Raw genomic sequence first — 25661 nt, 5'->3', positions numbered from 1 at the left:
ATTGCATTTCATTCTTGAAGAAATGATTTTAAAACTCATCTAGGGAAAAATACAGTAAAATTAGTATCTTTGCTGTGTGTGAATATAATTTTATAGAATAAGAAACAACTTATTATGGTAGGCGATACAGGCTTAAGCATAGACTTTCTTGCTGAAATATTGTCCTTTAAGGAAACATGTATACATTTTTTTTCTTTTGTATAATATTATTTAAAGAAAGTGTTGTATTTTACTTGTATTATAATGTTTAAAAGCATACATTTTACCAAAATAAAAGAAATGTATTTTATTCTTGTGCCTAAGTGGCCTAAAAAGGTGCATCAAAGTATCCATTGAGTTTCTCAGTACTTGAGCAAATGTGCTTCACACCAACAGGAAAAGGCTGGACTGAAAGTCTTTACACACCAAAGATAATGCAAATGTAGGGCGCTAGGTGACAATACCTCCGGGACATATTTGAATATCCTTATTTATACAAAAGAGCCATAACAGAAGGATGGCATCCTTCTTTTTTGAAAGAATTTTCTGTTATTACCAATACAGCTCTGTGTTAATTAACGCCCTGTACCAGGGTGTCTGATAGTGTCCCAGTATCAGAAAAAAGTCCCAGCCTCTCCGGTTCCATCCTCTATTGTTGTCTCCTCCTAGCAGTTTCAGGTTTTTCAGCCTATTGTTTCAGGCATGGTGACATGCACGCTTTTGTTATTTGCTAAACACGCCAGACCCGTACAAATAGAGTCAGGGGCAGAAAGGTTGGCTCATGTTTATTCGTTAACTGAGGTATCATTAGTTTCAGTTTGTGGACCAACTGTCCTGTATTTTACTATCTGTTTTTATCTCTATTTGCTTTTATTTATTTCTTTTGTTATTTTTAATGTTTGTAAAGCACTTTTAATTGTCTTTGTACTGAATTTTTGCTATACAAATAAACTTGCCTTGCCTAACGCTGATAAACAATGAAACATTAGAGTTTTAATAAAGACAGGGGCGGTTCTAGACAGGGGCCAGTGGGGGCTAGTGCCCCTGTAGATCATATCCTGGCCCCTGTATTGAAGACATAATACTAAAAGAAATTCTAATGATGATATGCGCAGGAACAGACATGGTTATTGATAGGTCTTTTGGATCTATTTAATTTTTATTTTTTTTTAAATTCAGCTTTTCTAATCATTTAAAAACAATAAGGTGGTATTGAGAAAGGATCCTGGTTATCTTCTGCTAAACGTTTTTTTCAAAATAAAAAAAATACTCTAATTTTTACAGATTAATTTATCAGTTTTTTTTAGAGTTCTAATTCTTATTTGATAGAAAACTGAAATTTTAACTTAAATCAAGTTAAAAATATGTAAAATTCCTAAATTTTAAATGTATATTGACCTAATATTCCAAATAATAGCTTCACTTGATCTTTTAGATATTTATATAGCTACAATTTTTTGAGTTGCTTTTATATGCTAAGGGATTTTTATTTTGATTTTAACGATACTTACTTCATGCAGCTATCTTAATATATTTGAATCCTTTGCCCTGTTTTTTTACTTCATGCTTTTCCGTGCATCCATGAAATCACGGTGCCCCCAACCCGTACAGAAAATAAGGCAGGACAAAAAATAAATTTAAAAAGGAAACCTGCAGATGCAAGAAGTAATAATGAATTCTGATAAATCAAATATTATTCATTGATTTTTTTGTTTTTTTTACCCATGTAGAACTATAACAAACTTTTCCCAGTTTGCATAGAATCATGTTTAGGCCTAAAGCAGAACAGAGGCGTAGCTAGAATTTTTTTTTAAGAGTGGCCAATAACCAGTGTACACTGAGGGGTGGCCGAAAGTAGATAGGCACCAGAACCTCACGGTCAATCTACACTGTTCCAACAGGAAATGAACAAGCAAAACATCCATATTTTCTAAATATAGAAAAGCTATACTTTCCCACAGCCTTTGCTAACAAATAAGCAAATATATTCAAACATCCGTGCTTTCTAGATAAAAAGTATGGTGGATAAAATTCTTTCAGGTTGGAGTTTTGGTCGAACATCTTCTCCATTGTCCTTACTTACCTACTTTTATCAGTAATTATTCTGCATAACATTGATATTTACAAGTACTAATATCTACACAAAATTAATATTTAATAAGTTTTTATTAAAGTAGATATTTATGTATGATTTCACTGAAGACTCCTAAATATTTTGCAGACACATTATTTTCTCTTTAACCCATAAAACACAAAATCTATTTCTAATTGAATTCTGTACTTATCATGTTTAATGTTAGTATAATGATGTGCATAATTAACAACAGTGTTTTTGTCGTCAAGTAATTATTAATATAGAAAAATTTAAATGTTTTGAATATTCCATTTGAGAGTATTACTGTTGCCGCTGTCTTTATTAGAGGGAAATAAATGGCAGGGGTGGCTAAGGGTGGCCATGACCCCCTATCTAGCTACGCCCCTGAAGCAGATACAATTATGAAAGGTAAGGCAGATTTTTCAGATGTCCCACTCGTCCTAGTTTACATTTCCTTCTCGTGTTACATGACTGTGGGCAGGACAAAGCGGTGCTGAGGAGCAGCGCGCGCTCTCCTCGTTGGCTGGATTGTACACGTCAGCAGTCAATAACTTGTATCGCCGCTCTGTCATTCTCTTCCTGGTATGAACGTGTTGACACTTCACCCATAGCTCGGGTAAGTCTGCTTCTTCTCTCTCCTTTTTTGTTCTCATTTCAAACTTTAGACTTTAATGGAGTCTGGTTGGACTAAACTTTCCTTTCCCTCCGCAGGTTCTTCCAGTCCGCGGCTGTTTGGGAAAATGTTCCTGCTTCCCAGCGGGGAGACGGTCGGTTAAAGCAGCCGTGAGAACACGGCTGCCGCTCGGGTCTTCAGAGGAACGTCACGCGGCGTTTCTGTTTGAAGAAGAGCCGCGCGAGGACGGGCTTTTAACGATGCAGGCGCGCGCGAGGAGGTGAATCAAAGCCATATCTGCTAAAGTCCAAAGTTTACCTTTAAAGAAGGGAAAGATGAGGCTCCGGCTGGTCAGACGGAATGTGCTCCTGCTGCTGGGAGTTATTTTTGTTCTTGTGACTCTCTTGTTTTCAACACGTGTGCTGATAGAGTCTGAAAATGACCCCGGAGCAGCCAGCTCCAGGGTGGTCTCCAGCAATGGAAATCAGGGAACAAACTCTTGTGAGATATTGAGCTTTGCGTCTCTGACTGAATTGACTCAGTCCATTTACAGTGCCAATTACAAACAGTGTGTCCACAATGCAGACAGGTTTCCTGGGGAGCCCCGCCTGGTTCTGGTTGTGCAGGTTCACAACAGGCCTGAATACCTCCGGCTTCTCATCAGGTCACTGGAGAGGGCTGCTGAGGTGCACAGTTTTCTGCTTATCTTCAGCCACGACTATGTCTCACAGGAAATCAACACAATTGTGCGAGGGATAACTTTCTGCAAGGTACTGCAGATTTATTTCCCCTTCAGCACTCAGCTGTATCCCAATGAGTTTCCTGGGCAGGACCCACGAGACTGCCCCCGAGACATATCCAAGGAAGAGGCTCGTAAAACAGGATGCCTCAACGCGGACCACCCCGACTCGTACGGACACTACAGGGAGGCCTTCATCACTCAGACCAAGCACCACTGGTGGTGGAAGCTGCACTTCGTCTGGGAGCGAGTGCACGCCATGCAGGGCTACAGCGGCTTCGCCGTCTTCCTCGAGGAGGACAACTACATTTTACCAGACTTTTTCCACTTCTACAAATTAATGATGGAGTTTAGGAAGACCAGCTGCCAAGACTGCGACCTGTTTGCTTTGGGAAACCACAACGGCGTGACAGATTTTAGCAGCATGTCCGATAAGGTGTTGACCTCTGGATGGCTGTCCACCAAACACAACATAGGCATGGCCATCTCTAGAGAGGTGTACTACAAGCTGATGGGGTGCAGCAACGAATTCTGCACCTACGATGATTACAACTGGGACTGGACCCTCCAGCACCTCTCTGGAGCATGCATCTCTAATCCCCTGAAAGTGGTGTCGGCGCAGGCCTCCAGGGTTCTGCACACGGGGGACTGCGGTCTACACCAGAAGGACAACTGCAGACCAGAAATGGCCTTACAAAAAGTAGAGGCGGGCCTTCAGACGGCAAAGGACAGCCTCTTTCCTCCACGTCTGGTCCTCAGTAGGCAGGAGCCAGTGGAGCACAAGGCCCACATGAAGAACGGAGGATGGGGAGATGTTCGAGACCACGTTCTATGCAATAACTATTCCAAACGCCTGTGAGCTCCGACCTTTCATGATGGTTTACAAATGTGCCATCTTTAAGAATCTTCCAGGAGTATTTTTCAAGGGACAATCCTGGCCTTGCATGATTTTTTTTTTTTTTTTTTTTTTGGTGGGTTTATTTCTCTTGGCCGACAAGGTCGTAACCAAATAGTTTTGGGAAAAAGTGGATGTTTGCATGATGATTTATATGTGAACTTTTAACTTTTTTATTCAGTGCCAAAGCCTTTACATTGTGACTGCAGACTCCTCCTTTGCTTTTCCGTCTGTTTCTACCAAGCCAAAGCATTAGATGGGATTCGACATGAGAGCAGCATTTGATGTCGAATCCTGACAGCCCTTTCTATGCTGTTAATTCTAGAGATGCAAGAGAAAATCCTGCTTGTTTATTGTTGTTTTCTGGAAGTTGCTCAAAGATTTTCTGAAAGATGTTTCCATGTGGTGATGGTACGAAAGCATAATGGCAAACGTAAAAAAAATAGATATATATATGTATCCACCTTCTTTAAATATTTTGGTCTTGTTTCAGTTCCTTAATTTGTTCATTAAATGAAATGTGCATCAGATAATGTGAAATTTATTTCTATGCTGGACCATTAGGGTGTTTTTCTTCCTCCCTCTGTATTGATCACAGAAACTTTAGAAAAAAAAAACAGCTTTTATTTACTTAAGGCCAAAAAAGTGACCTTTTGGAACCAATGTTTTGGTTCTGCAAACATCAGGATCCCCTGTGATGCTGCTTTCCTATATTTGCACCTTTTATGTTTAAATTTATGGGGGGTTTTTTTGTCTTTTTTTTTTTTTTACACTGTGTCGATTCGAGAATAAGATGAAAAATATGGAGATTTTATGTAAGAAAACTACAAATTCCCTTCAGTTTAGTTATTGTACGTACTTTTTATTTTTTTTTGTTGTTGTATGCCTTAAATCTGACCAAAAATGCCTTATTCTGAAAAGCCTTTCAATGCACTGATATTAGATAAATTAGTACTTACATCCTAATCTCAATTTTGGGGCCCATTTTTTTATGTTGGGATATTTTCTGTTTTTTGCGGCTTTATTAATCAAATCAAAACTTCAGCTCTACTTAAAATGATTTGGGGTTTCTTTCTTAATGCCTGATTAAACCTGATTTTGGTGTGCCTCAAGGTGCCTTGCATAGATTTTTAAACATTTGTTGTAAATTTTATTGCTAAATGATTATTGGCTTGTATTTCTGCTGACAAAGAAAACTGATAACATCTTAAGAAAAAAAAAAAGCAATGACAATCCAGTGTACAAATAATGTTTGTAAAAAAAGTCTGCTGCCTGGCGAACATTTCTGTGTACACTCTTCAACGATTCCTTTATATTTGAGAAAGAAATCAATAATTTTATTTTTTTTTTGGTTCTTTGTCTTGAATTGTTCTGATTATCACTTGAAGTAACTGTTTGTTATTTTCCGTTTGCCAGATGGGGAAAATACTTGCTAAACTGTTTCACTGTTTCATCAACAACTGAAATAAAAAAGATTGTTAAACTGGTATTACATGGTATATTTATTATCAAACCAGTTAAAAACCATGAACATATTACAGGATTACAGGAATTAAATAGGTAGAAAAAAGATAAACAATAATATTTCTTGAGTTAAAGAAATTAATGATTGTAGATCATTGATTGTGATCGAATAGTGTTGTTTTGTATGTTTGTTGGGATGAAACATGGAAACTTCATCAATAACCTGATTCCATGCATGCAGTTGGGAATTTTGACATAATATCAAGCAATAATGAAAAAAAAAGGTAAAACAATGAGTTTTAATATCTCAGTGTTGAGGATGTTTGACATAAAAGTAAAACCAAATGATTAGCAGTAGGTGTATGTAAGTGTATACAATGTTTACTGCACTGAGATAAGCATGGCATTAGCAGTTCCTTAAAACTAGTAATAAATGATTTACAAAGATGATTTAACTGTAACTTCTGCCAGTAACAAGCTAAAATAAAATAACAAACATGCAGCATTTGTGAGATTATTGAAGGATCATGTAGTTCAGACATGTAAAGAGTTAGACTTTTGTTTATAGATTACACTTTTTTCAATCAGTTAATAATTTACTGTCAGTTTTTAATCTAATCTTTTAATACAAGTAGAAGATGATAGGAAGCTATCTTTAAATACATTTTATGTTCAGGTGACAGAAGTATAACAAACCATTAATGACACAAAAAAACGAAAAACAAACAAATGTATTGTGTTTGACAAGTGTAAAGCTCGTATGAACCCCCATAAATAGATTAAATCTCCTTACAATACGTTCTTCTCCCAGTACGTCACGTGATAAAATCCTCGCTTCCCATTGGTCAGCCTCCGCTCGGTGTTTATTTCCGGAAGTGAGTGAGTTGTCAGTGACAGACTTTCCAGACAACCAAAGCGTTAATCTGTGGCGGCGCATTGACAGGTAACCTGCGAAAGTTTAAATACATTTAAACTAATTCAGCAATACTTATAAAAGCGTCTGAATAATCCATATTCACCGTATTAAACTAGTCCTGTTGTGGTTGTAGATTTAGCCATTGTTAGCAGTTAGCTTAGGATGAGCTCTGTGGCTGACGTCATTGAATTTGGTCTTTAAATGATCGGGGAAACCTCAGGATCAGACACAATCCGTCCCTGAGATAATCTAATGTGTCTTTTACGGACCTAAAGTATGTTTGTAGATGATTAGTAGCTGTTATTAGAAAGCTAACTCGGTATGTAACCCGCGGCGCTCCGTAAATGTGACGTAGGAATCCTTCACACTCCCAAACAAACGTTCCGCCTTTAAGGAAAAAAAATCTCTTTTTTGAAACACCCACCAGCTAGTCGGCGAAGCTACATCGTTAAGGTGTCTGTGTGATTAACCAGCTGTCCCTGTGTTGCAGCCTTCCCTCTGTAGGTGTGATCCTGTCCCCAGAATGGCCCACTGGTTTCACAGAAACCCTCTGAAGGCAACGGCGCCGGTGTCCTTTAACTTCTACGGTGTGGCAGGAAGCCCAGCGGCCAACAAGATCTGCAAGTATGATGATCAACACTCGATGCAGAGCACTGCTGTCTCCAAACATGATCATCTGGCTAATATTGGCTTTCCTGAGAGATTTTGATATAGGATATAGGGTGTCTGCATCCTTTAAACATTCAGTGTGCACCTTAGATCACCTTCAATGTTTTCCAGGCTAAGGACCCCCAAACTGATGACGAGACGGAGCGGGGACCCCCTAATTATTATATGAAATAGTGTTATATCAAACTGGTCCTATAGTCACTCTATTACAGATGGAGTCATGTAACAAAAGTAATTTCTTTCCTGGTTGATGGGACAGGTGTTTTGAATGAAACGGTGCCCAGCTTGAAAGAGCTCCTGTGTGTCACTGAATGTGAGCATTGATGACTGAAAGACATCTTCTGCCTCCATTTATCTGTTTACTACAGTGTGTTGAATTCATGTTAATGTGGATTTAAAGACATTTTAATTAGTGGAAAAAATTGCAGGGGGGGAATATAAAAAAAACTTTTGCGACCCCCATGCAGTAGCACCGTGAACATTGTAAGTGTTTAAATGGATCACAGGGATGTTTTGCTGTGGGTGTGTCGTCTCCACAGTATTAAAATTGCAAAAGACTGTTTAGGAGGCAACAATTGTCTGCTTGTCTGTTCAGATTTCCATGAGTTTGCGTTTTGCCTGGTGTCAGTATATTCATCCTGCTCAAAGAGCCATATTGGACCAAAAAAAAAACAAAAAATAAATCTGTCTGGAGCCGCAAAAATGTAAAAGTCTTATATATGCGTCGTATGTCAACACTGACTCTATAGAAAAGGACTATGTGGGCATAAATATAGAATAAGCATTCATGATTAAATGCTTATCCTGGAGCAAATGTCACATAGCAGCATTAGGTGAGGGAGGAGCAGTGAACGCTCCCATTGCATGATTTATGTTTTGTTGCATTGATGAAATTATAGAAACAGGATAAGGTGGACGTGTTTCTGTTGGGAGGAGTTGATTGAGTCATGAGGATCCATCAGGAACTGACATTCATCAGAGCAGAGGTCTCTATCCCTGCATCCTTCATCACCAGCGTTCCTTGGTGTGATTTAGATTTTTAGGATTTGGGGGAAAAATGGAAGAAAGTAGCTGCATCAGAGCGCTACCTGTTTGATCTGTGGATGGTTTTCCCTCCTTGCAGTCAAACCAGCAGCGGTAGTGGAGTTTGGAGATGCAATCCATCTATTAAATCTCTCTTTGCTCTCCTCTAATTTATCCAGAAGTTCTGCAATCACACTTTTTCTCTCACTCCCAGCTTGGTGGTCGGCTGCATATTTAGCCTTTCCTGGAAATTCTTTTCCAAACTTTTTCTTTTATTTTATTGACAACCTCTCATTACAAAGTAATAAATGCAGGCAATCCTTTCGCATTTATAATGAAAGCAAATGATTCGGTCCATTTTTTTAATCCTCTTTTCTCATCAGCTATCTTCCTTTTTCCCTTTGGAAATAGTCCATGGTCCGAGACACACTTGCCGCTTTATTTGCCTATCACAGAGCCTCGCTGGTTGCAAATTATTGTTTAAATATATTTATCATACAAATTTTTACAGCATTGGAAAACATAATTAATTTTAGTTTGACCTCCTGCACACCATATTAAAACAAAAAAATCTATTTTCATAAATTTTTGAAAAAGCTCCAGGGAGCTGTAAGGGGGAGGCTAAAGAGCTTCATGCAGCTCTTGAGCTGTGGGTTGCTGACCCCTGTGTTAGGTGAACTCTTACCGCAGTAGATCCCCACATTGGACATATGTTACAGCGCATAGTAATGCTAAAACTTTGTCTTTATCATAAATTCCTATCAATTGTATCCAAAGCACCATTTTTAAACTATCCTCAGTGTCAGAAACTCGCCAACAGGATCATGAGAGGCTGCTTTGCTGCCTCCTTTATTAGGCAGGCTGCCATAATGTTAAAGTTTATGGATGCATTGATTTTTAACAGCAGATAATATAAATCAAAATGTTGCACATGGTGTCAGGTTGTGAGATGAGCGATAAGATGTTGAAACGCAGACAAGCTCAGTGATCACACCTGTTTATCAGTCTGAACACTGTGGACACAATGGGGCTGAGCTACATCATGGCAGGCAGTTTAGCCATTTAGAGCGCATGTGGGAGGGTTCAGATCAGATCTATACCTCCAGGCTTAAACTGTACCAATCCTGTAAGCAGACACGGCTCATTTCAGGAACGACATAAAGGCTCCCAGCAGGTGCAGCTCAAAGTATGAAACTAATATAGCTTACAGTAAAGTCAAATGAAGCACAGCTTGGTTTCAGTCTGTAGCTTCTGCTGGTTTTTCGTTGCACCGACCTCATCAGATGTTCATCTGATTCTGTTCATCAGACTCACCTCTATGGATAAACTCCTATATTCACATAAGCAATCCCTAAAATAAGGAAGACCTACTCAATGTCCCTATAGTCAACTCTTGAGGCAATCTGTCACTGTTGAGATTTGATTTATTTAATTTGCTTTTACCTAAAGGGCATTTAAATATACACAAAAACTCAATCAGGCTGCATCCGGTAACTTAAGAGGAAATGTAGGTGAAAGCAATAATTATATCATCATTCAACAGGCAAATAATCAGATGAAAACAAGTGTTGTTGCAGCCCAGGTGTGAGCTGATTGATGATATTTCATATTTATAAAAAGGTAAAATCCCTGCAAAGTGCTAAAATGACTATTCTTATACTTTAAACCCCTTTAAAGTTATATCAGAATAAGGATTAGCAACTGGAGTTTTCTCCATCTGGAGACTGGGGAGCATAGAATAAATAAAATACGGGCCCTTCCTCCACCTGTTGCTGAGCACTAGCAGTTTGGTTGGCTAGAAGTCGGCTACCATGTTTAGAATCAGATTTTTTGCCAAGTAGGTTTGCATTTAGTTAAATTTAATTGAGTTACTAACTGAGATACTCCACAATAAAAGTAACTAGTTACTAGTTACTAGCTCCTGAACAGGGAGGGACAGAGGCTATGTCATTGTTACATAGCTTTGGGTTTTTAAAAATCTTCTAGTTCTTGAAAAGTATCCAGTAATGGCTGTTTTAAATACAAGTTAGTAGATCAAATATACATTTTTATTTTTTTAAACGTAGTAATGTTGTCATGCAGTCCAGCTGCTATTTTTAGTTCTAGTTATCTTCCCATCGTGGATCTGGGTGCAGCATGTACAGCATGTACAGCATGACTAATGCTGTAGAACTGCATGGATGAAACAAACAGGAGACTCTTTTAGCAATGAATGATCAATCTGTGAGTCTTGGTGATCTCCTGCTGTTTTTGCATCAGGCAGAAGAGTCTAACCTGATGTCTGTCTGTGTGGCCTGTTTAGTGACCTGAGGACTACCAGAGCGAGGCTGCTGGAGATGTTCACCGATTCCACCTGCACCCCAGAGACCATGAAGAACGCCTCGGATGCATACTTCTCTCTGCTGCAAGGCGAGTCCACTAATGTCAAGTTTTCTTTAAACGTGCAGTTCTTTAACATTGGTTTTTTTTTTACTTGTATTTATTCCAAAAAGAGTTAAAAACATCCACTAGACTTTGTTACAAAGTTTGAAGACATTTTGTTTCCCATCCAGGAAGGTTTTTCAATTTAAAATCTCAAGAAAGTGTTGAGTTCCAGGTTTTATACAGTAGCTCAACAAAGCCTTGTTTTGTTTTGGACATTCTTTTGAGGACCAGAATATTCACATTTTGGAGAAAGAAGACAGGTGGTTTGAGAGGGGCGTGAAGGAAGCCATCTATGTTAAGAAAGAAACACCAACCTTAAACAGACGGGGTGGACTCAGATTCCTTCCCTTTTATTATTGCAGCCCCTTTACAGGAGAACAGAGGACCTCGCCTATTCAGCCAGGCCAACAATCCCCTTTAACGACCCCCCTTTTTAGACACTAGACTGGTATGGGGCATTGCAAGCACAAAAGAATCCAAACAACCCCCATTACAAATGATTGGACCCCATTGTCTGTTCCAATTAGCATGTTTTCAAAACAAAAACAAGGCTTTGTTGGGCTACTGTATAAAACCTCAAACTCAACGCTATTTCTGACATTCTGAATTAAAAAGCTTCCTGGATGGGAAGCGAAACATCTTCAAACTTTGTAACGAATTCCAGTGGATTGTTTTTTTGTACTTTTTAAAAATGACTATGATCTGAATGACTTTTCACCAACATAATTGTAGTTTAGTTTTTCATCATTTTTCTGGGGGAATGTCAAAAAGTAAAATCCGTTTTAACTTAATTTAGGTAAAAATCTCATTTTAATCATGTAGTTCTGATCCCAGGGAGGTTTAGTCCACATTTATACCCGTAATGAAAACAGAGGAAGAAAAGAAACCTGCTTATAGCTCATCTTTATTTGAGACTTTAACCATGTTTTCTTACATTGCATTAAAACAAATGATTTACTCCAATGTGTAAAAAGCTGATGTAGAGTCGGTTACCAAGCAACCAAACCGCAATGGTGTAAATGGAGAAAAAGTTTGAGTATCATTCATTTGTTGACCTGCAATCACCAAAGTACATCAATGTTTTAATTTTCTGGCTTATGTCCCATTACCTATCAGGCTTCATCACGTCCCTGGATGGAACCACACAGGAGAACAAGATGAGGTTCATCCAGAACTTCAAGTGGACCGACACCTTACAAGGAAACATGGCAAGGTATGAAACAGTCTGAGAGTAAAAGCTCTGACTGTAGATTCTTCTTAACTCCTCTCCTGTCTTTGGTCGGCTCTCAGTGCCCAGCAGGACGCTGTCTTTGAACTGGCCTCTATGGCCTTCAACGTAGCCATCTGGTACACCAAGTTCGCCTCAAGACTCACCGGGAAGGAAAAGTGAGTCTTCTTGTTCCCATATCAGTTCAAACATCCCTTCATTTAAAAACAAAATGTGACCCTTTTTCACAAATTCACACGTCTTTCTAGATGTTTTATTCAGATTTAGATCAAATGGCCAAAGTTACAGTAAAATAACGTAAAGCTCTGAAAATAAAATCCATATTTGAATCCAACAGACGGACCTCTTTATTCAGCACATCTAGCGCTGCAAAAACGGATCCAAAAATAAGTAGAAAAATTCCTAAAATTAGTGTATTTGGCCTTAATTTGAGCAGGTAAATAGGTTGATCTACAAATTAAATGAGTATGTGTTTACCTGACGTAAAATAATTGAATATTATGCTTTTAAAGGAGATATATTTCTCATATAATCTTAAATCATCTTATTTTAGACTTAGACAAACTTTGTAATTTTGTATACACAGAGTGTAAACAAAATGAAATTTCATGACATTTCCATTTCTTAAGGTGAGTAAATTATTCCATCACCAAATTGTCTTACCTGCTCATATTAAGGGATAATACACTAATTTAACAACATTTGACATATATTTCAGTTTTTACAGTGTAGCACTGTGTTGGGCTACCACTTATCCAGAACATCCGCAGTCATCTTCTAAAAGACATTTATGGAACAGTCAAATCTAGAAACCAGCTGAGGAGGATTTGAGCTTTGTGTCACGGAGCGTTAATCTGCTGGAATCAAATGAGCACAATTTGTTTCGCAACGGCACTAAGATACACTGCAAAGAGCAAACTTAAAGGAAGTAGAATGTTCTTGAAATGTGTCATTTTCCCTTCATTTGAGCACATGAATAAAGTGATCTGCTTAAGATAAGAATAAAAACAGTCTTTATCTTATTTCAAGTACAGGAAATATATTTATCTTCTAAATAGTCCCTTTTTTGAGCTGCTTTTACTTACCTCTTCAAATGCAGCACAAACGGTTATTTCACAATAAATCTTTTTTTTATTTATGACTTTGAAGGTTAGGTTAGATGCTCTGTTGGTAGTGATGGACCTGCTGTATTGTCCACTTGTGAAGATGAGTGCATCAAAGCAGTGGAATCCGTCGTGTCCTTCATCTATTTCTGTGTTGTGTCTGCAGAGATCGTGTTCTCAGGTCACTTTATCAGCCTTATTTTGAGGCTCGGATTAAGCCTAAACTCACCCTCACCCCGCCAAAAAGAACAAAGTTGATGCTGATTCAGTGTTTCCACTCAAAGCCAGCTGGATATGCGTAGCTAATAAAGCGGCCAGTGAGTCCATCTTTGGATTAGTACAGAACAGCTGTCAGGGTTTTGTCTTTGCTAACTGTTTGAGTTGCCAGTTGGTTCCCTTACCCGGCCACCCGCTACCAGACGACCCAGAAAGGGAAAACAATACTCACACTGACAGGATTGTTTTGCCTCCCTAACAGCATAACAGAGCCTGAAGCCAAGGATGTTCACAAGAGCCTGAAGGTCGCTGCTGGAATATTCAAAACTCTCAAGGTGAAGCAGAGGCACAGCTGGATGTTAGATCTTTAAGAAACATCCTCATTGGCTGTCATTTTTCTACATATTAGTTTAGAAAACAGCAAACGGATGAACGACCTGAACACTTTTCTTTTTTCATATTTTGGTATCTTTTCCACAGGAGGTCCACATTCCTCGCCTCATCACCCCCGCTGAAAAGGGCAGAGACTTGGAGCCCAGAGTCATTGATGCGTATATCATCCAGTGCCAAGCTGAGGCACAAGAAGGTACCATCAGATTAAATAACAAATGGATGTTCCGTACAGGCTTCACATTGGCAGATAGATTTCTATCTGCCACTGTGCTTCCGCAGGTCATTAACAATCATTAAGGTCATTATATTATTATTATTTTTTTTAAATTAATGCCTTAATATGCGTTAAACTGCATTAAATGTGATTATCATGACATTTAAAATGGAAAACAAGGAAATTGGGGACATGGCTGCAGCCTGTTGACGGTAAAGATGACGAAGGATTTTGCTGTGTTATATATGATAGTCATTAATATATTTTGATGGCTTTAAAAATTACTTCTAAGAGCATTAAAAAGCATTAAATAAGAGTTACTCATTCCTGTATAAACCTTGTTTGGACTTTAACTTTTTAAACTGATTCTTAAGGAAATCAAACTGTAAAACATCATTTCTTTAAGGACAGATAAAATGTCTTATCAAGTTTCTTTCATTGTTCCTTTCTTGTTTAGTTCCACTTTTTCTCTGCTGCTTTATTTGAATCCAAACTCTGAACAGCTGCTGTTCTGTTTCACCTTTCCAGTGACGATTGCCAGAGCCATCGAGCTGAAGCACAACGCCTCACTGATTGCAGCTTTGTCTTTTGAAACGGCCAACTTCTATCAGAAAGCAGGTCAGTGTTTTTATTTCAGCACAAACGGACTCTAACAGGGTAGTTTAGTGCATCAGGACCTGAGAGGCAGTGCTCTGCAGAATGTATGCTTTTTCATTTTGTCAGCCTAACCACAAACCTCAGTGTGCTTTAATGTTACTTCTTGGAATGAAGCAACACAAAGGTGGGCGTAGTTAAAAGTTCATAATTTATTTTAGTGACTAATATCTACTAGATAAAATCCAGTCCAGCAAATTACAGTAAATAGTCTAAATGTGTGAGATTGGCGTAGAGTCATAGTGTCCAAAATGTTTTGATTCATCTTATAAACACTGGCAGATCTACAGGAACATGCTAGACAAGGACAGATGTAACCAGAGAAGCAGCCCAGAGACCTTTATTAGCTCTGGAGGAGCTGCAAGGATTCACAGCTCAGGTGGGAGAATCTCCTGAACGCGTGATAAAGCTACCAAAGGTTCGGTTTACTTTAAGAAGACATTAAAATGATGTGATGATCTGTTTGGACGAGGGCAGAAAAACCTGAAAAAGCATTGCTATGGTAACGAATGGTGGCGGCAGCATCAGGTTGCGGGAAGGCCTTATCTTCAGGAAAGTGGTTCAGAGTTAATGGAGCATCACACAGAGCAGCCTGTTGCTGCTCTGTGTGATGCAATTTGTGTGTAGAGTGGTCTAGTCAAAGTCCAGCATGAATCTGGTTATGAATCTATAGCAATTTGGAAAAAACACAACTGTTTACAGAAGAATCGACTAAGATTGAACGGTTGTGCAAAGAAGAAACAGATGAGCTCCGCTAAAAACCGCAGCTAAATCTTCTCGATCTTTTCACATCATGGTGGTTTGGTGGTAAATCTACATACAGAACCTGTTTATTTAAGTTTTTTTATCCATGTATCTGCAGACCACACACTGAACACCCTGGAGCCAGAGTACAGCAGCAAGTGGAGGAAGTACCTGCAGCTGAAGCAGTACTTTTACATGGCTTATGTAAGCTGACACACATTTGCAGCTTCGCTTAGTTTGGATAAAATGACAAAACGTCAGCTTTAAACCTCAAGTCTCTCCCCCTTTGTTTTTGGATTGCAGGCGTTCTGCTACCACGGCCAGACTCTGCTGGCCAGCGACAAATGTGGAGAGGCTATAAGATCCCTACAGGAGGCCGAAAAATGTATGAACACAGGAAGTTATATTTGTTTCATTTGGTTAAATGTGCAGGGATCTCATCAAAGAAGTTGTCATAGTTTATATTCTCTAAATGTACGTCAGTTTTTAGCCTTAGACAGGCTTCACTCTATAATGCCAGTCAGCCATGTGTTGCTGCATTTCCTTCGCTTATCATTTCTGAGGCAGAACTAACGACTGTACGTCTCGCCGCAGGTGTTTCCTGTGAGTTAGCTTCCTGTTTTCTGCAGCTGTGTATCTATAGAAAAATGCATCCCAACATGAGCTGCAGCCTCCTCCTCCCTCCGTTTGCTTGTTATTGACTCAGAACCGCCCGTGTTTTAGGCTACTCCCGCGCGGAGGCGCTCTGTAAAGAGTACCGTCAGACCAAAGGCCCCGGCACCACGGCCAAGCCGTCGGAGCAGCTGTTCTTCCTCAAGCTGGGCGCCCTCATTAAAAGCACGCTGGAGAAGTGCCAGAGAGAGAACGGCTTCATGTGAGACACTCTACACACACCTATTAATGCTGACTCAGACACTTTCTCTGTTTCTTTCTCTTTTGGAAAAACTGAGATGAGCAAAAGAAGAGCATTCAGTTCTAGAACAAACTTTTCCAAACTAGACAGTATCAATTATAATTGCTGATTGCTTCATTATTGCTGTAATCCAGCCTTTCTTCTATCAGTGTTTATGTACAGATAATACCAGGTTTGACCATAATCTCATTAAAGAGACTCAATCCTCACTGTTCTGACATAAAATCTGCTTAAACAGGATCTTTTTTTTTTTTTTTGTTGCAAAAATTACAAAAAAAAGGAATTAAAGATAATAAATGTACTATTGAAAAATTATAACTTTACATAATTTTTGGGGCTAAATTCATTCATATAAACAATTAGCTTTGAGCTTCACATATTCTGTTTGTTCATTAAGTCTTTAAAACTCTGCAAATATCTTCAAAAATTCTTTAAAATGAAAGAAAAAAATTTAGAAAACATGAGCGAATTGAGCGTCTACAATCCAAGGTTCTCCTGCTCCTTGTTTATTTGGACTGCTCCTCTGGATGTTTGCAGATACTTCCATAAAATCCCCGCAGAGCCTCCCCAGCTGGAGCTGAAGGCCAGCTACGGCCTGGCCGAGCCGGTCCCCTTTGAGCTGCCGCCTCTCAGCGAGCAGTGCACTGCTGAGGTCTACGCCACCTTCGACCTGACCAAGGGAGCCAAGAATGACAAGGTGCGCCGTCGCTTTGGGATTACATCACAGAAAAAACATGCCCTTATTGACCAACAGCTTGTTTTTGATCATCTCAAGATGATCAGAAATCTGTTCAATGGAAAAAAATGCATTTTATCTTGGATTATCTTGGATTAAGGAGATAAAAGAGACATTTTGCCAATGGATGGAGACAATTTACACTTAAAATAAGAAAACACAATTGCATTGTCTTATTTTAAGTGCATATTATCTAATTATCTTATTTTAAGAGTAAAAATACTCATTCCATTGTCAAATTATCTCATTTATCTACTCAAATTAAGAGTAAATGTACTTAATTTAAGACATTTTTACTTATTTCTAGATCTTTTTTCCAGTGTTTTTAATTGATATTGAATTAAAGGTGTCATGAGCCTGTTTTCTGATCCCACAGGCCAAACCCAAGGAGGAGGAGGTTAAGCCGATGAAGGAGCCTGATCTGAAGCCCCAGAAGGACACAGGCTGCGTCGTCTCCTAAACCCTCCATCTTTGACAGCCCCGCGCTGAAGTATCAGCCTTTATAAAGACAGCATCTGTTTATCTTCCTCCATAGGAGACTTTTATTTCTCTGTTAATCCATGGTGTTTTACATACATGCTGAAACGTGTACATTATATTTGGAGATGATCCACTACCATGACAATCTAAGGTCTGTCTGCTACTCGTGGTGAACCAGGCAGGCCATAAATCCACTCCCACCTAAAAAAAAACCATCCCATATCATCTGATTCTTTCTTATCTACTGGGGTTATAGTTTATTGTTTAGATTTGAACAAATCTAACCAGATAGTTGTTTTCAAACTACTGCAGCACTTCACACTGTCCACAGCAGTTAATTCTCTAAACCAGATAAAATCCAAACATGAGTGGAAAAACATCCCTGGTCCTGGTTACTACAGAGCAGCTGAGCGTTAAGATGGAAACACAACCGAAGCTGATGCCTTCTGTTCAGTAACCAGTATAATAATGAAAAGAATCCAGAATTTCAATCTTAAGGAAAGCACTTATTGCACTGCAGACAGCGTATGTATGGAACATTAAGCACTACACATGTAGCTCATCCTGAAGAAAAACAATCCTCAGCACCACCTGATCACAGTCAGACTATATGAGCTGGCTGTTTCCTTTCCAATCCGCAACAATCATTTATAATAATAGGAAATCCAGACATGCAGTGGACAGACGCTGGACTGTGTTGGTGGCTGATCTGATTTTGTTTTTTAGCCGTTTACAATCTGTTTGTATTAGATCTCTTTTTCTATTTGACATGAAATGGTTGTTTTCTACATGTTCTTTTCCTTAAAGGACAAATTATTATTATTGCTGGATTGTTATTGGTATCATTTTGCAGTGATGACACAACTCTGACAAAGTGTCTGTTTAGGATCCTTCGTTTGTTTTGCTTCTGTGTTGATTGTAATAATAAGAACCCATTCAGGTAGCGTTAAACCGTTAATCCCCGACATTTTCTGTCCAACTGAGCTTAAAATTGTGAACTTTTTGTCATAAGATGACCCCTCCCCCGCCTGTTGATACACACTGCTGGCCAGCTGACTGAAAGGAGGCTACTACTGTTTCCCTTCACTTAGGAAAAAAAAGAAATTTGCTTTTTAGAAATGCACTCCCAGCGTCTCCTGTAAAAGCTGATCATGTCTGCCTCCTGCATGAAGCGCGCTACTACTAAATGATTTATTATACAATTTTCCTCACGTCTCTGTATTTAAATACTAATATATGCTGCTGGTAACATAAATAAGACTTTAAATGCAGGAATTCTTTAGAATCAGTAAAATTTTTCCTTTTTAAATATATATATTTTTTTAAATCAGTGATTATGTTGGGTTTTTGTTTGACATTAGGTTTCTAAATGTACCATAAAAGCATGCCTGAAGAGGGAAACCTTAAAGTAAAAGATACTGTAAGATTCAGTGTTTTGTTTTCTGTTATTGTTCTTAGATCATCCCACTTTTCCCGGAGTCACTCCAGCTGTCTGATCTCTGCATCTTTGGCTCCGGTTCCAGTGGATTTTAGCTCCTGGAAGCTTGTATAGGCTGTATCATTCTGCTTACATGCACTAATTTAACCCACCTGTATACCTGCTGACCTAAGTTAGACTCAAAGTTAAGCTCTGACTCCCTCCCTGATGTTTTCATGGCACATTGTAACATCTCTGCACTTTATCCAGCAGGTTTTAAAGTCGCGCTGGTTTATAGACTGATGTAGTTTTCGCACCGGGAGCGCTTGATTCGCTTTATGAGGCTGTGGGGTCGGTCGGCCCTCAGTGCTAATCGATTCTCTATGAGGGTGCTGCACCAGAGCTGCAGTGTAAACTCCTCCCTCCTCCTCTTCCTCTGCTGTGGTGTCCTTCATGTAAATGTTACTCATATGGTATTAAATCAGTCAAAAAAAAACTTCCTTCCGTACTGTCTTTTCTTTTCATATTTATGCAGTCTTACATTATAGACACAAAGGATTCAGCCTTCAAAATGCGCAAATAAGCTTAAAAACGAGTAATAAAATAACCAAACTAGCCTATGAATAGCTCTGGAATGATGTCAGAGGAGCACGCCTTCTTTCCAGTCAATCTGGAAAGCATTTGGAGGCTGTTTTAAAAGAGGCACAGAAGACAGTTGCTGAACTCTACCTTGTTAAAGCAAATTTACAAAGTTTGCATCTCCATGTATTGTCTGGACTTTAGAACATTGATAAAAAGTGAACAAAACAACCCAGGTTTGCAATGTGGAGAGGAACAGACATTTCTGCAAGGCAAATTAAAAAGCAGCTGGACTCGACTGTTATGAGAAGCTTTCAACCAGATGTGAATCCTCTCTGGGAACCGAAACACAGCGAAGCTTTGGGCAGAAATTATCACAGAGGAAGTTTTTTTTTTTTCTATGCAGATGAAGCACCAGCTAACCGTAGTATGGAGTGAATTTTGTTCCAAAATTTTTTTAGGAAATGAAACTGAAAAAAATGTGTACTTCATCTTAATAATAAAAGGTAGTCAGCGTACATTTTTACAGGTTTAAAATTTTTAAATAAATTTTTTTTTAACAAGTTTTTCTTCTTTAGATTAAATTTAATAAATTCCATTCTTTTCCAATTGTATTTTTTATATATCCCATTCTCTTCACTTTGAGCCCAATAAAAACACTTGTTTTTGATGCACACATTAACTAATTTAAATGCAGTCGCTAACGTCCATATAGACCAATAGAAACCCCACCCCCACAAGTAAAGAGAATCTGATATAGAAAACACATTTTAAGAAAAAAATTCAATTTCTATAATCATATCAGAAAAGGAGAGTTCTGAAAAAAAGTTAAATATCAACATTTTTTTTAGGAAAAAAAAAAGTTTGAAATAATACAATTTGAAAAAAAAAAAATAGAATGTGAGCAAACAGCCAAGTTAATCTTTAAATTGTTTTTCGATAAAGAACATCCCTTCCTGGATTGCATTTCCTTTAAATTTTCCTTTACCAAATGCTCTATGCAATAATTAGTAAACATAACAGACTTTTTAGCACATTCCTAAAAAGAACAGGTACCTCCAGTTGTATTAGCAAATTCTCACTCTTCACACATCCTTCAGATTTAGGTTTTATTCTAGAATGATGCCTCTGCCACGATTTATATCTAGTTACCTTTAAGACTTATATATATATATTTTTTTAATTCACTGGACTTTCTTTGAGAATGTTTCGCTTCCCATCCAGGAAGCTTTTTCAATTCAAAATGTCAGGAATAGTGTTGAGTTTGAGGCTTTATACAGTTTTATGTTTTTTCTTTAACAGTAGCCCAACAAAGCCTTGTTTTTGTTTCCAAAACAAGCAAACTAATACGGACGAAGGGGTCCACCCCTTTGAAATGGGGGTCATAACAAAAGAGGCCAAACGACCGCCATTCCAAAGGGGTGGACACCTTCGTCCGTATTAGTTTAAGAAAACAGCAAAGTTACTTTCAAAACCCCTTTTTTATCAGAACGTTTTTTTAAACAAACTTTTCTGGATTAAAAACATTTTTTTTTTATTTCAGGTTAGAAAAAATATTTTTAAAATCTATTTTCATTTTAAGACTTATAGGAAACAGACCTGATAGAATGCAAGAACATCAATGCGATGGTATCGACAATAATAAATGATTTGAGAACTGATTTTATATCTAAATGTGACATCTATCCTGTACAGTTCTACTGAATAATAAACAAAGCTGCCAGAAGAATAATAGAAAAGTTTATAGATATTACTTTTGGTCACTCAGTGGGGAAATTAAACTCATAGCATTTAGATGGACACAAAGATTAAAACACAAAAGCAGTTAATCTAAATTTAGAGTTTGTACATGAATTGAAAAAATTTACAACAGAAAAAAACCTGAACAGCTTTAAAGATCAGAACAATCAGATTTTAATAAATAGATAACTGATCAGGGTGATTTTAAATATGTACAGGTGGGTTTTTGTGTAAAAAAAGGCAACAGGTAGTTTACAAGAAATAAAAAAACTGCAAATAACAGTCAGGATGTTTACACTTAATGAGTTTGTGAGGAGAGGTTTTGATAATGAAGTCTAATAGAATCTGGGAGGAAGGATCTGTGGAGGCGCCTCTTTGTGCATATATGCTGCAGCTATTCACTTCAATTAAAAAGTACCTTATTAACCCCAAAGGGAAATTAAATATTTGTCCCTGAAGGAGCTCTTTAGTTAAAATAAGGAAAATAAAAGTTGATAAAAGCATCAGACTAAAACCTGTTTGAATGTGAGCCACTGTGGATCTCTTTATGGTCCCAGTGATAACAGATGGGTGTGGCTTATTGTAGTGGCTGTAGATTAAACATTCTCTCAGGTCTCTGTGAGTTTTGGAAAGTAGGAGTGACAGACAGATCCTGACATTCCTCAGCAGCCAATCCCAGCCTCAGCAGGACATGAAGGAAACTGACGGCGGTAAAGTGACTGCCCTCCTCATGAAATAAGGTTTGCACTGCCGTGTTTGTCCTCTCAGGTTTCAGGACTCAGCCTGTGTCCTCAGGTTGCGTTTCCTTCACAGATACTTGGTGTTGATGGAATGTAATTCTCTATCAAGGTTCCACATAAAGAGAAGCTTCAACTGATGAAAGAATGAACACCAGCGGCCACCAGGAAGTAAGTCATGTCATCAGTAAGTGGGACAGACGGAGCTCTTGGAGTTTCCCTTTGAAATGAAAGTTCATGCAAAGCTTTTAACAATCCACCAGGTTCTTGCAGAAGTCCAAGAGACAGATTTCGGGGGTCCACCTTTGCAGGAGCAGAAGAGGATCATCTACTTCTCCAGTGGAGAAACTCTGGAGCTGGAAGAACCTGGAGAAGATGAGGCAGAGAAGCGGCAGTCAAAAAGAACCGTCTGCGGAGATCCAGGAGGGAAGGTGGGAATCAATTTGTAGGAGAAAATCCCCGTTTGGACAACAGATAATGATGCATGCATGTCCGTCTTCCCTTAGACCAGGATATCCTTCAAGAATGTGGCCATTCTAGTTGGGAGGATGTCGCTGCTGGGTATGTTGTAACGACAGGAATCAGCCGCCCAATGAAAGAAGGACTAATGGTTCTGCCTTTGTCTTGTTTTCTTAAACCAGCTTGTGATTTCCTTGGAGAGAGACTGGCCGGTGCTCTTGGACTGAATGCAGCCAAATATCAATACGCAATAGATCAGTATCACCGTGAACACAAGGTAACCTGCAGTTCAGGGTCATTTTAGATCAAATCCAAGCATAATGCGACAGCTGTTGTTACCTTAGTAAAACGGAAGACAAGACCAACCCAAAGTAGAATATTAAGATATTCTTCTACAGTAATAATGGCTGCAAGACCATCAGGGTCTCTGAAAGCATCCCCACATTATGATGCTGCCACTACCATGTTTCTCTATGGGGGATGGTGTTCTTGTTGATGTCTTGCTCCAGTTCTCTGCTTGATATTTTAAACGGAAGCCAAAAAACTCAACCTGAATCTCTTCTGACCAGATTACGTACTTCCACATGTTTACTGAGGGCGACTTTAAACAGGACTTCTTAAAACAGTCTTTTAATAGTCGCTTTCTGTTGGTCATCTTTCCCTAAAGGGAGACTTTTTAAAAAAGTTTTTATTTTTTTGCTCTTCTTACTTGTCAGTTCAGGAATGGTTAGTAGTTGTGTCTTACTCTTTTCATTTTAGATATGTGACCTTGTTTTATAACCTAAATACCGGTACTTCCTTCCTGACCTGTCTTAGACTTAGACAGATTTTATTTGTCATTAGTTTACACAGTGTGTAAAAAAAAGGAAATTTCCTTTGCAACAGCTCTCTGGACAATTTCATCTTAAAAAAACAAAAAACTAACCTGTCTGCTGTGTTTCATGGTCTTTATGAAATTAATCTCTAACATACATTAAGTAATATAAGTAAAGGGGCTGGATATTTAAGAATAACACCCAATTCAGACTTAAAAAGAAACCAACATCCACATAAAATCCCTTCCAATCTGTTGAAGTTTCAATCATAAACTAACATAAATTTAAAGAAGTTAAAGAGGTTTGGAAACTTTTGCAAGGTGATGCAACTTCTAAGCGCTTCCAGTTGTTTTATAGCATCATATAGGAGATTCCTGCATATTTTTCAGTGCATATATCTCCTCCTTATGATCTCACAGGAGAACCAGACGGAGAACATCCACTTTTCCCCTAAAGTCGATGGGAGCCATTATGGAGCTACAGGAGACGTGAGCCGTCCCTCTGATGTCCATCAGAGCTGCGAGGACAGACACAAAGACGACGGGTGTCAGAATAGAGCTTATCAGGACGATGAGGACAATAAAACTTACAGCTGATGCAAAAAAACAGAGAAAAACGTAAAACCTGACGTGCAAAGTGACTTTTTTCTGTGCTTTCATAATAGCAACTGTTTGTGTCTAAGCAGAGAAAATATACAAAAGTGATCCCAGAAGTAAAAAAAATAATTCAGTTACATCATTATTTTAGTTAAAACAAAACAAACAAAACAAAGAAAAACACTATTTTCTCAGTGTTTTCATTGCATTTAAGGATCAACAGGTAGTTAGGATCTGCCCCTCCCCAACCTATTGGGGAGTTCTGCTACTTAGTTTGCACAAATAGTTACCCATTCCCTACACTTATAGAAAAGAAAAATTTAGCTTTTCCTCTGACAAAAAAAATCATGGATAGTCATATTGGAAACCATCCATCAATTTTAGATAAAACTAAAATGTTAAATTCGAAGCTGTGAGCTTACTACCTTTACAGATGTCATAATCTACCAGCTAATATCAGCATAAACATAAAATCATCTACAAAATGAGTATTTAAAGTTTTAATGCAGCTATTTGTTGTGTAATGGAATAAAAGTAACAACTGTAGAGTAAACAGATTATTATAGCTAACTGTAAGAATATGTTATGAGCTACGTTGATGACAGTACAGATATTAGTTGATTTTCTTTTCAAACATAAGGATTTAGATCATGAAATTAATTATGTTTTCTCTTGTATATCATACTTTTTTAAAGTCAATGTTATCACACCATGAGAATGTGATAGTAAATGAAATTGCTGTGAAAAATACCTGTAGTTGGGAATAAATGCAGCTTTGTATCTATCTGTTGTACGTGAGCGCCCTCTTGTGGCGCCCATGGGAAATGCTCAGGAATTTTGGGGGAGACATTATGGAGAGGAGGCCTCCCTCTACCCATTAAATAGATAGTTTTATTCTCCCTGTATTTTCTTTTCTTTTTTGTACATAGACACAATAATTGTAGAATCTATTTCGTATTGTGTGAATTTTTTAGACCTGATGGCTTGTATTACCTCTAATGAACTGTGATTAAATTAACTTGAAGGAAAGTGTTTGCAGTGGATTTAGTACAGGAAATATAAAAGTAAAGAGCCTTAAAAACAAGTGCAAGAAACAGTTTTTAGATTAGAAAGTAAAAAGCCATCTGTTGTTCTTGTGCCTTTTTCTCTTTGACTTCACAGCATTATGTAGGATATTCCTCCATGTGTTTAAGTGCATATATCTCCTCATGAGAAATTAAATTATACACTGAGACTTAAATGTATATATCTCTTTTAATTAGCTTCTTTATTCGGCTTTTATAACAATTACCTTATTTATTTATTGTCCATTATAATCTTCAACTTTATTAATTACTTATTTTTTAAATAAATGTATTTATGTACGTTATAATATTTTTGTCTGTATGGGCAGAAGTTGAAATAAAGAGGATAAAAAAATACAAGGGAAGAATAAAACAGACAAAAATATTATAACATGCGCATAAATAAATAAGGTAATTATTACAAAGGTGAATTAAGAAGCTAATTAAGATATGAATACATTTACATCTCACTGTATAATTAAATTTCTACCTAAATTTATTTATTTACTGTTTTTTTGAGGGGGCAATTAATTGTATGCTTAATTGTTTTTTTGAGCATTTATTTCGGTATTATTATTGCTCTGGTTCTGTCATATATGCCCACCATAGCCACACAGTGCAAGCACGCAAGAATATTTAAATAAAATGAAAGTTGATTAAACATCATGCTGACAAGACGGAATATTAAAGCGTTAATGGTTTTCGTTTTTTTTTTTTTTTTTTTTGGTGGTGTTTTTATGAGTATTAATCAAGTTT

General features: G+C 37.9%; 3 protein-coding genes across 4 annotated transcripts; all 3 read left to right on the top strand.

Annotated features, from left to right (window-relative positions):
* Positions 1-2499: 2499 nt before the first annotated feature.
* Positions 2500-5804, top strand: LOC107100256 (alpha-1,6-mannosyl-glycoprotein 2-beta-N-acetylglucosaminyltransferase-like). Of its 2 annotated transcripts, none has more exons than XM_015398673.1 (3): positions 2500-2690; positions 2786-4343; positions 4380-5804. In XM_015398673.1, exon 2 carries the CDS (start codon positions 3023-3025, stop codon positions 4283-4285), a length of 1263 nt encoding a protein of 420 aa, XP_015254159.1. In that variant the 5' UTR covers positions 2500-2690; positions 2786-3022; the 3' UTR covers positions 4286-4343; positions 4380-5804. The 2 variants fall into 2 exon arrangements, with proteins under 2 accessions (XP_015254159.1, XP_015254160.1); XM_015398674.1 differs by having other exon boundaries at positions 2786-4348; positions 4382-5804.
* An 820-nt stretch (positions 5805-6624) lies between these two features.
* brox (BRO1 domain and CAAX motif containing) lies at positions 6625-19397 on the top strand. Its single transcript, XM_015398672.1, has 13 exons — positions 6625-6728; positions 7192-7325; positions 10696-10802; positions 11934-12030; positions 12108-12203; positions 13627-13699; positions 13845-13950; positions 14500-14589; positions 15488-15573; positions 15673-15754; positions 16093-16243; positions 16820-16979; positions 17395-19397. Exons 2-13 carry the CDS (start codon positions 7225-7227, stop codon positions 17476-17478), a joined length of 1233 nt encoding a protein of 410 aa, XP_015254158.1. The 5' UTR covers positions 6625-6728; positions 7192-7224; the 3' UTR covers positions 17479-19397.
* Positions 19398-21854: 2457 nt separating this feature from the next.
* Positions 21855-25152, top strand: LOC107100251 (protein FAM177A1-like). The gene is made up of 6 exons (XM_015398669.1): positions 21855-21974; positions 22084-22142; positions 22235-22402; positions 22478-22532; positions 22613-22707; positions 23665-25152. The coding sequence occupies exons 2-6, from the start codon at positions 22119-22121 to the stop codon at positions 23839-23841; spliced, it is 519 nt and encodes a 172-aa protein (XP_015254155.1). The 5' UTR covers positions 21855-21974; positions 22084-22118; the 3' UTR covers positions 23842-25152.
* The last annotated feature ends 509 nt before the right edge of the window (positions 25153-25661 follow it).

The sequence above is a fragment of the Cyprinodon variegatus genome, unplaced genomic scaffold (genome assembly GCF_000732505.1).
Source record: "Cyprinodon variegatus isolate N-32 unplaced genomic scaffold, C_variegatus-1.0 Scaffold949, whole genome shotgun sequence".
In the NCBI taxonomy this organism is placed as follows: Eukaryota; Metazoa; Chordata; class Actinopteri; order Cyprinodontiformes; family Cyprinodontidae; genus Cyprinodon; species Cyprinodon variegatus.
The sequence above is the reverse complement of the archived record's forward strand: the minus strand, read 5'-3'. Positions and strand labels throughout refer to the sequence as shown.

Excerpts from the sequence above, each read along its gene's own strand:
- LOC107100256 (XM_015398673.1), top strand. The coding sequence starts at position 3,023 with ATGAGGCTCCGGCTGGTCAGACGGAATGTGCTCCTGCTGCTGGGAGTT.
- brox (XM_015398672.1), top strand. The coding sequence starts at position 7,225 with ATGGCCCACTGGTTTCACAGAAACCCTCTGAAGGCAACGGCGCCGGTG. Across the intron at positions 7,326-10,695 it reads GCGGCCAACAAGATCTGCAA|TGACCTGAGGACTACCAGAG; the intron begins GTATGATGATCA and ends TGGCCTGTTTAG. Across the intron at positions 16,244-16,819 it reads CAGAGAGAGAACGGCTTCAT|ATACTTCCATAAAATCCCCG; the intron begins GTGAGACACTCT and ends GGATGTTTGCAG.
- LOC107100251 (XM_015398669.1), top strand. The coding sequence starts at position 22,119 with ATGAACACCAGCGGCCACCAGGAA. Across the intron at positions 22,533-22,612 it reads TGGGAGGATGTCGCTGCTGG|CTTGTGATTTCCTTGGAGAG; the intron begins GTATGTTGTAAC and ends TTCTTAAACCAG. Across the intron at positions 22,708-23,664 it reads AGTATCACCGTGAACACAAG|GAGAACCAGACGGAGAACAT; the intron begins GTAACCTGCAGT and ends ATGATCTCACAG.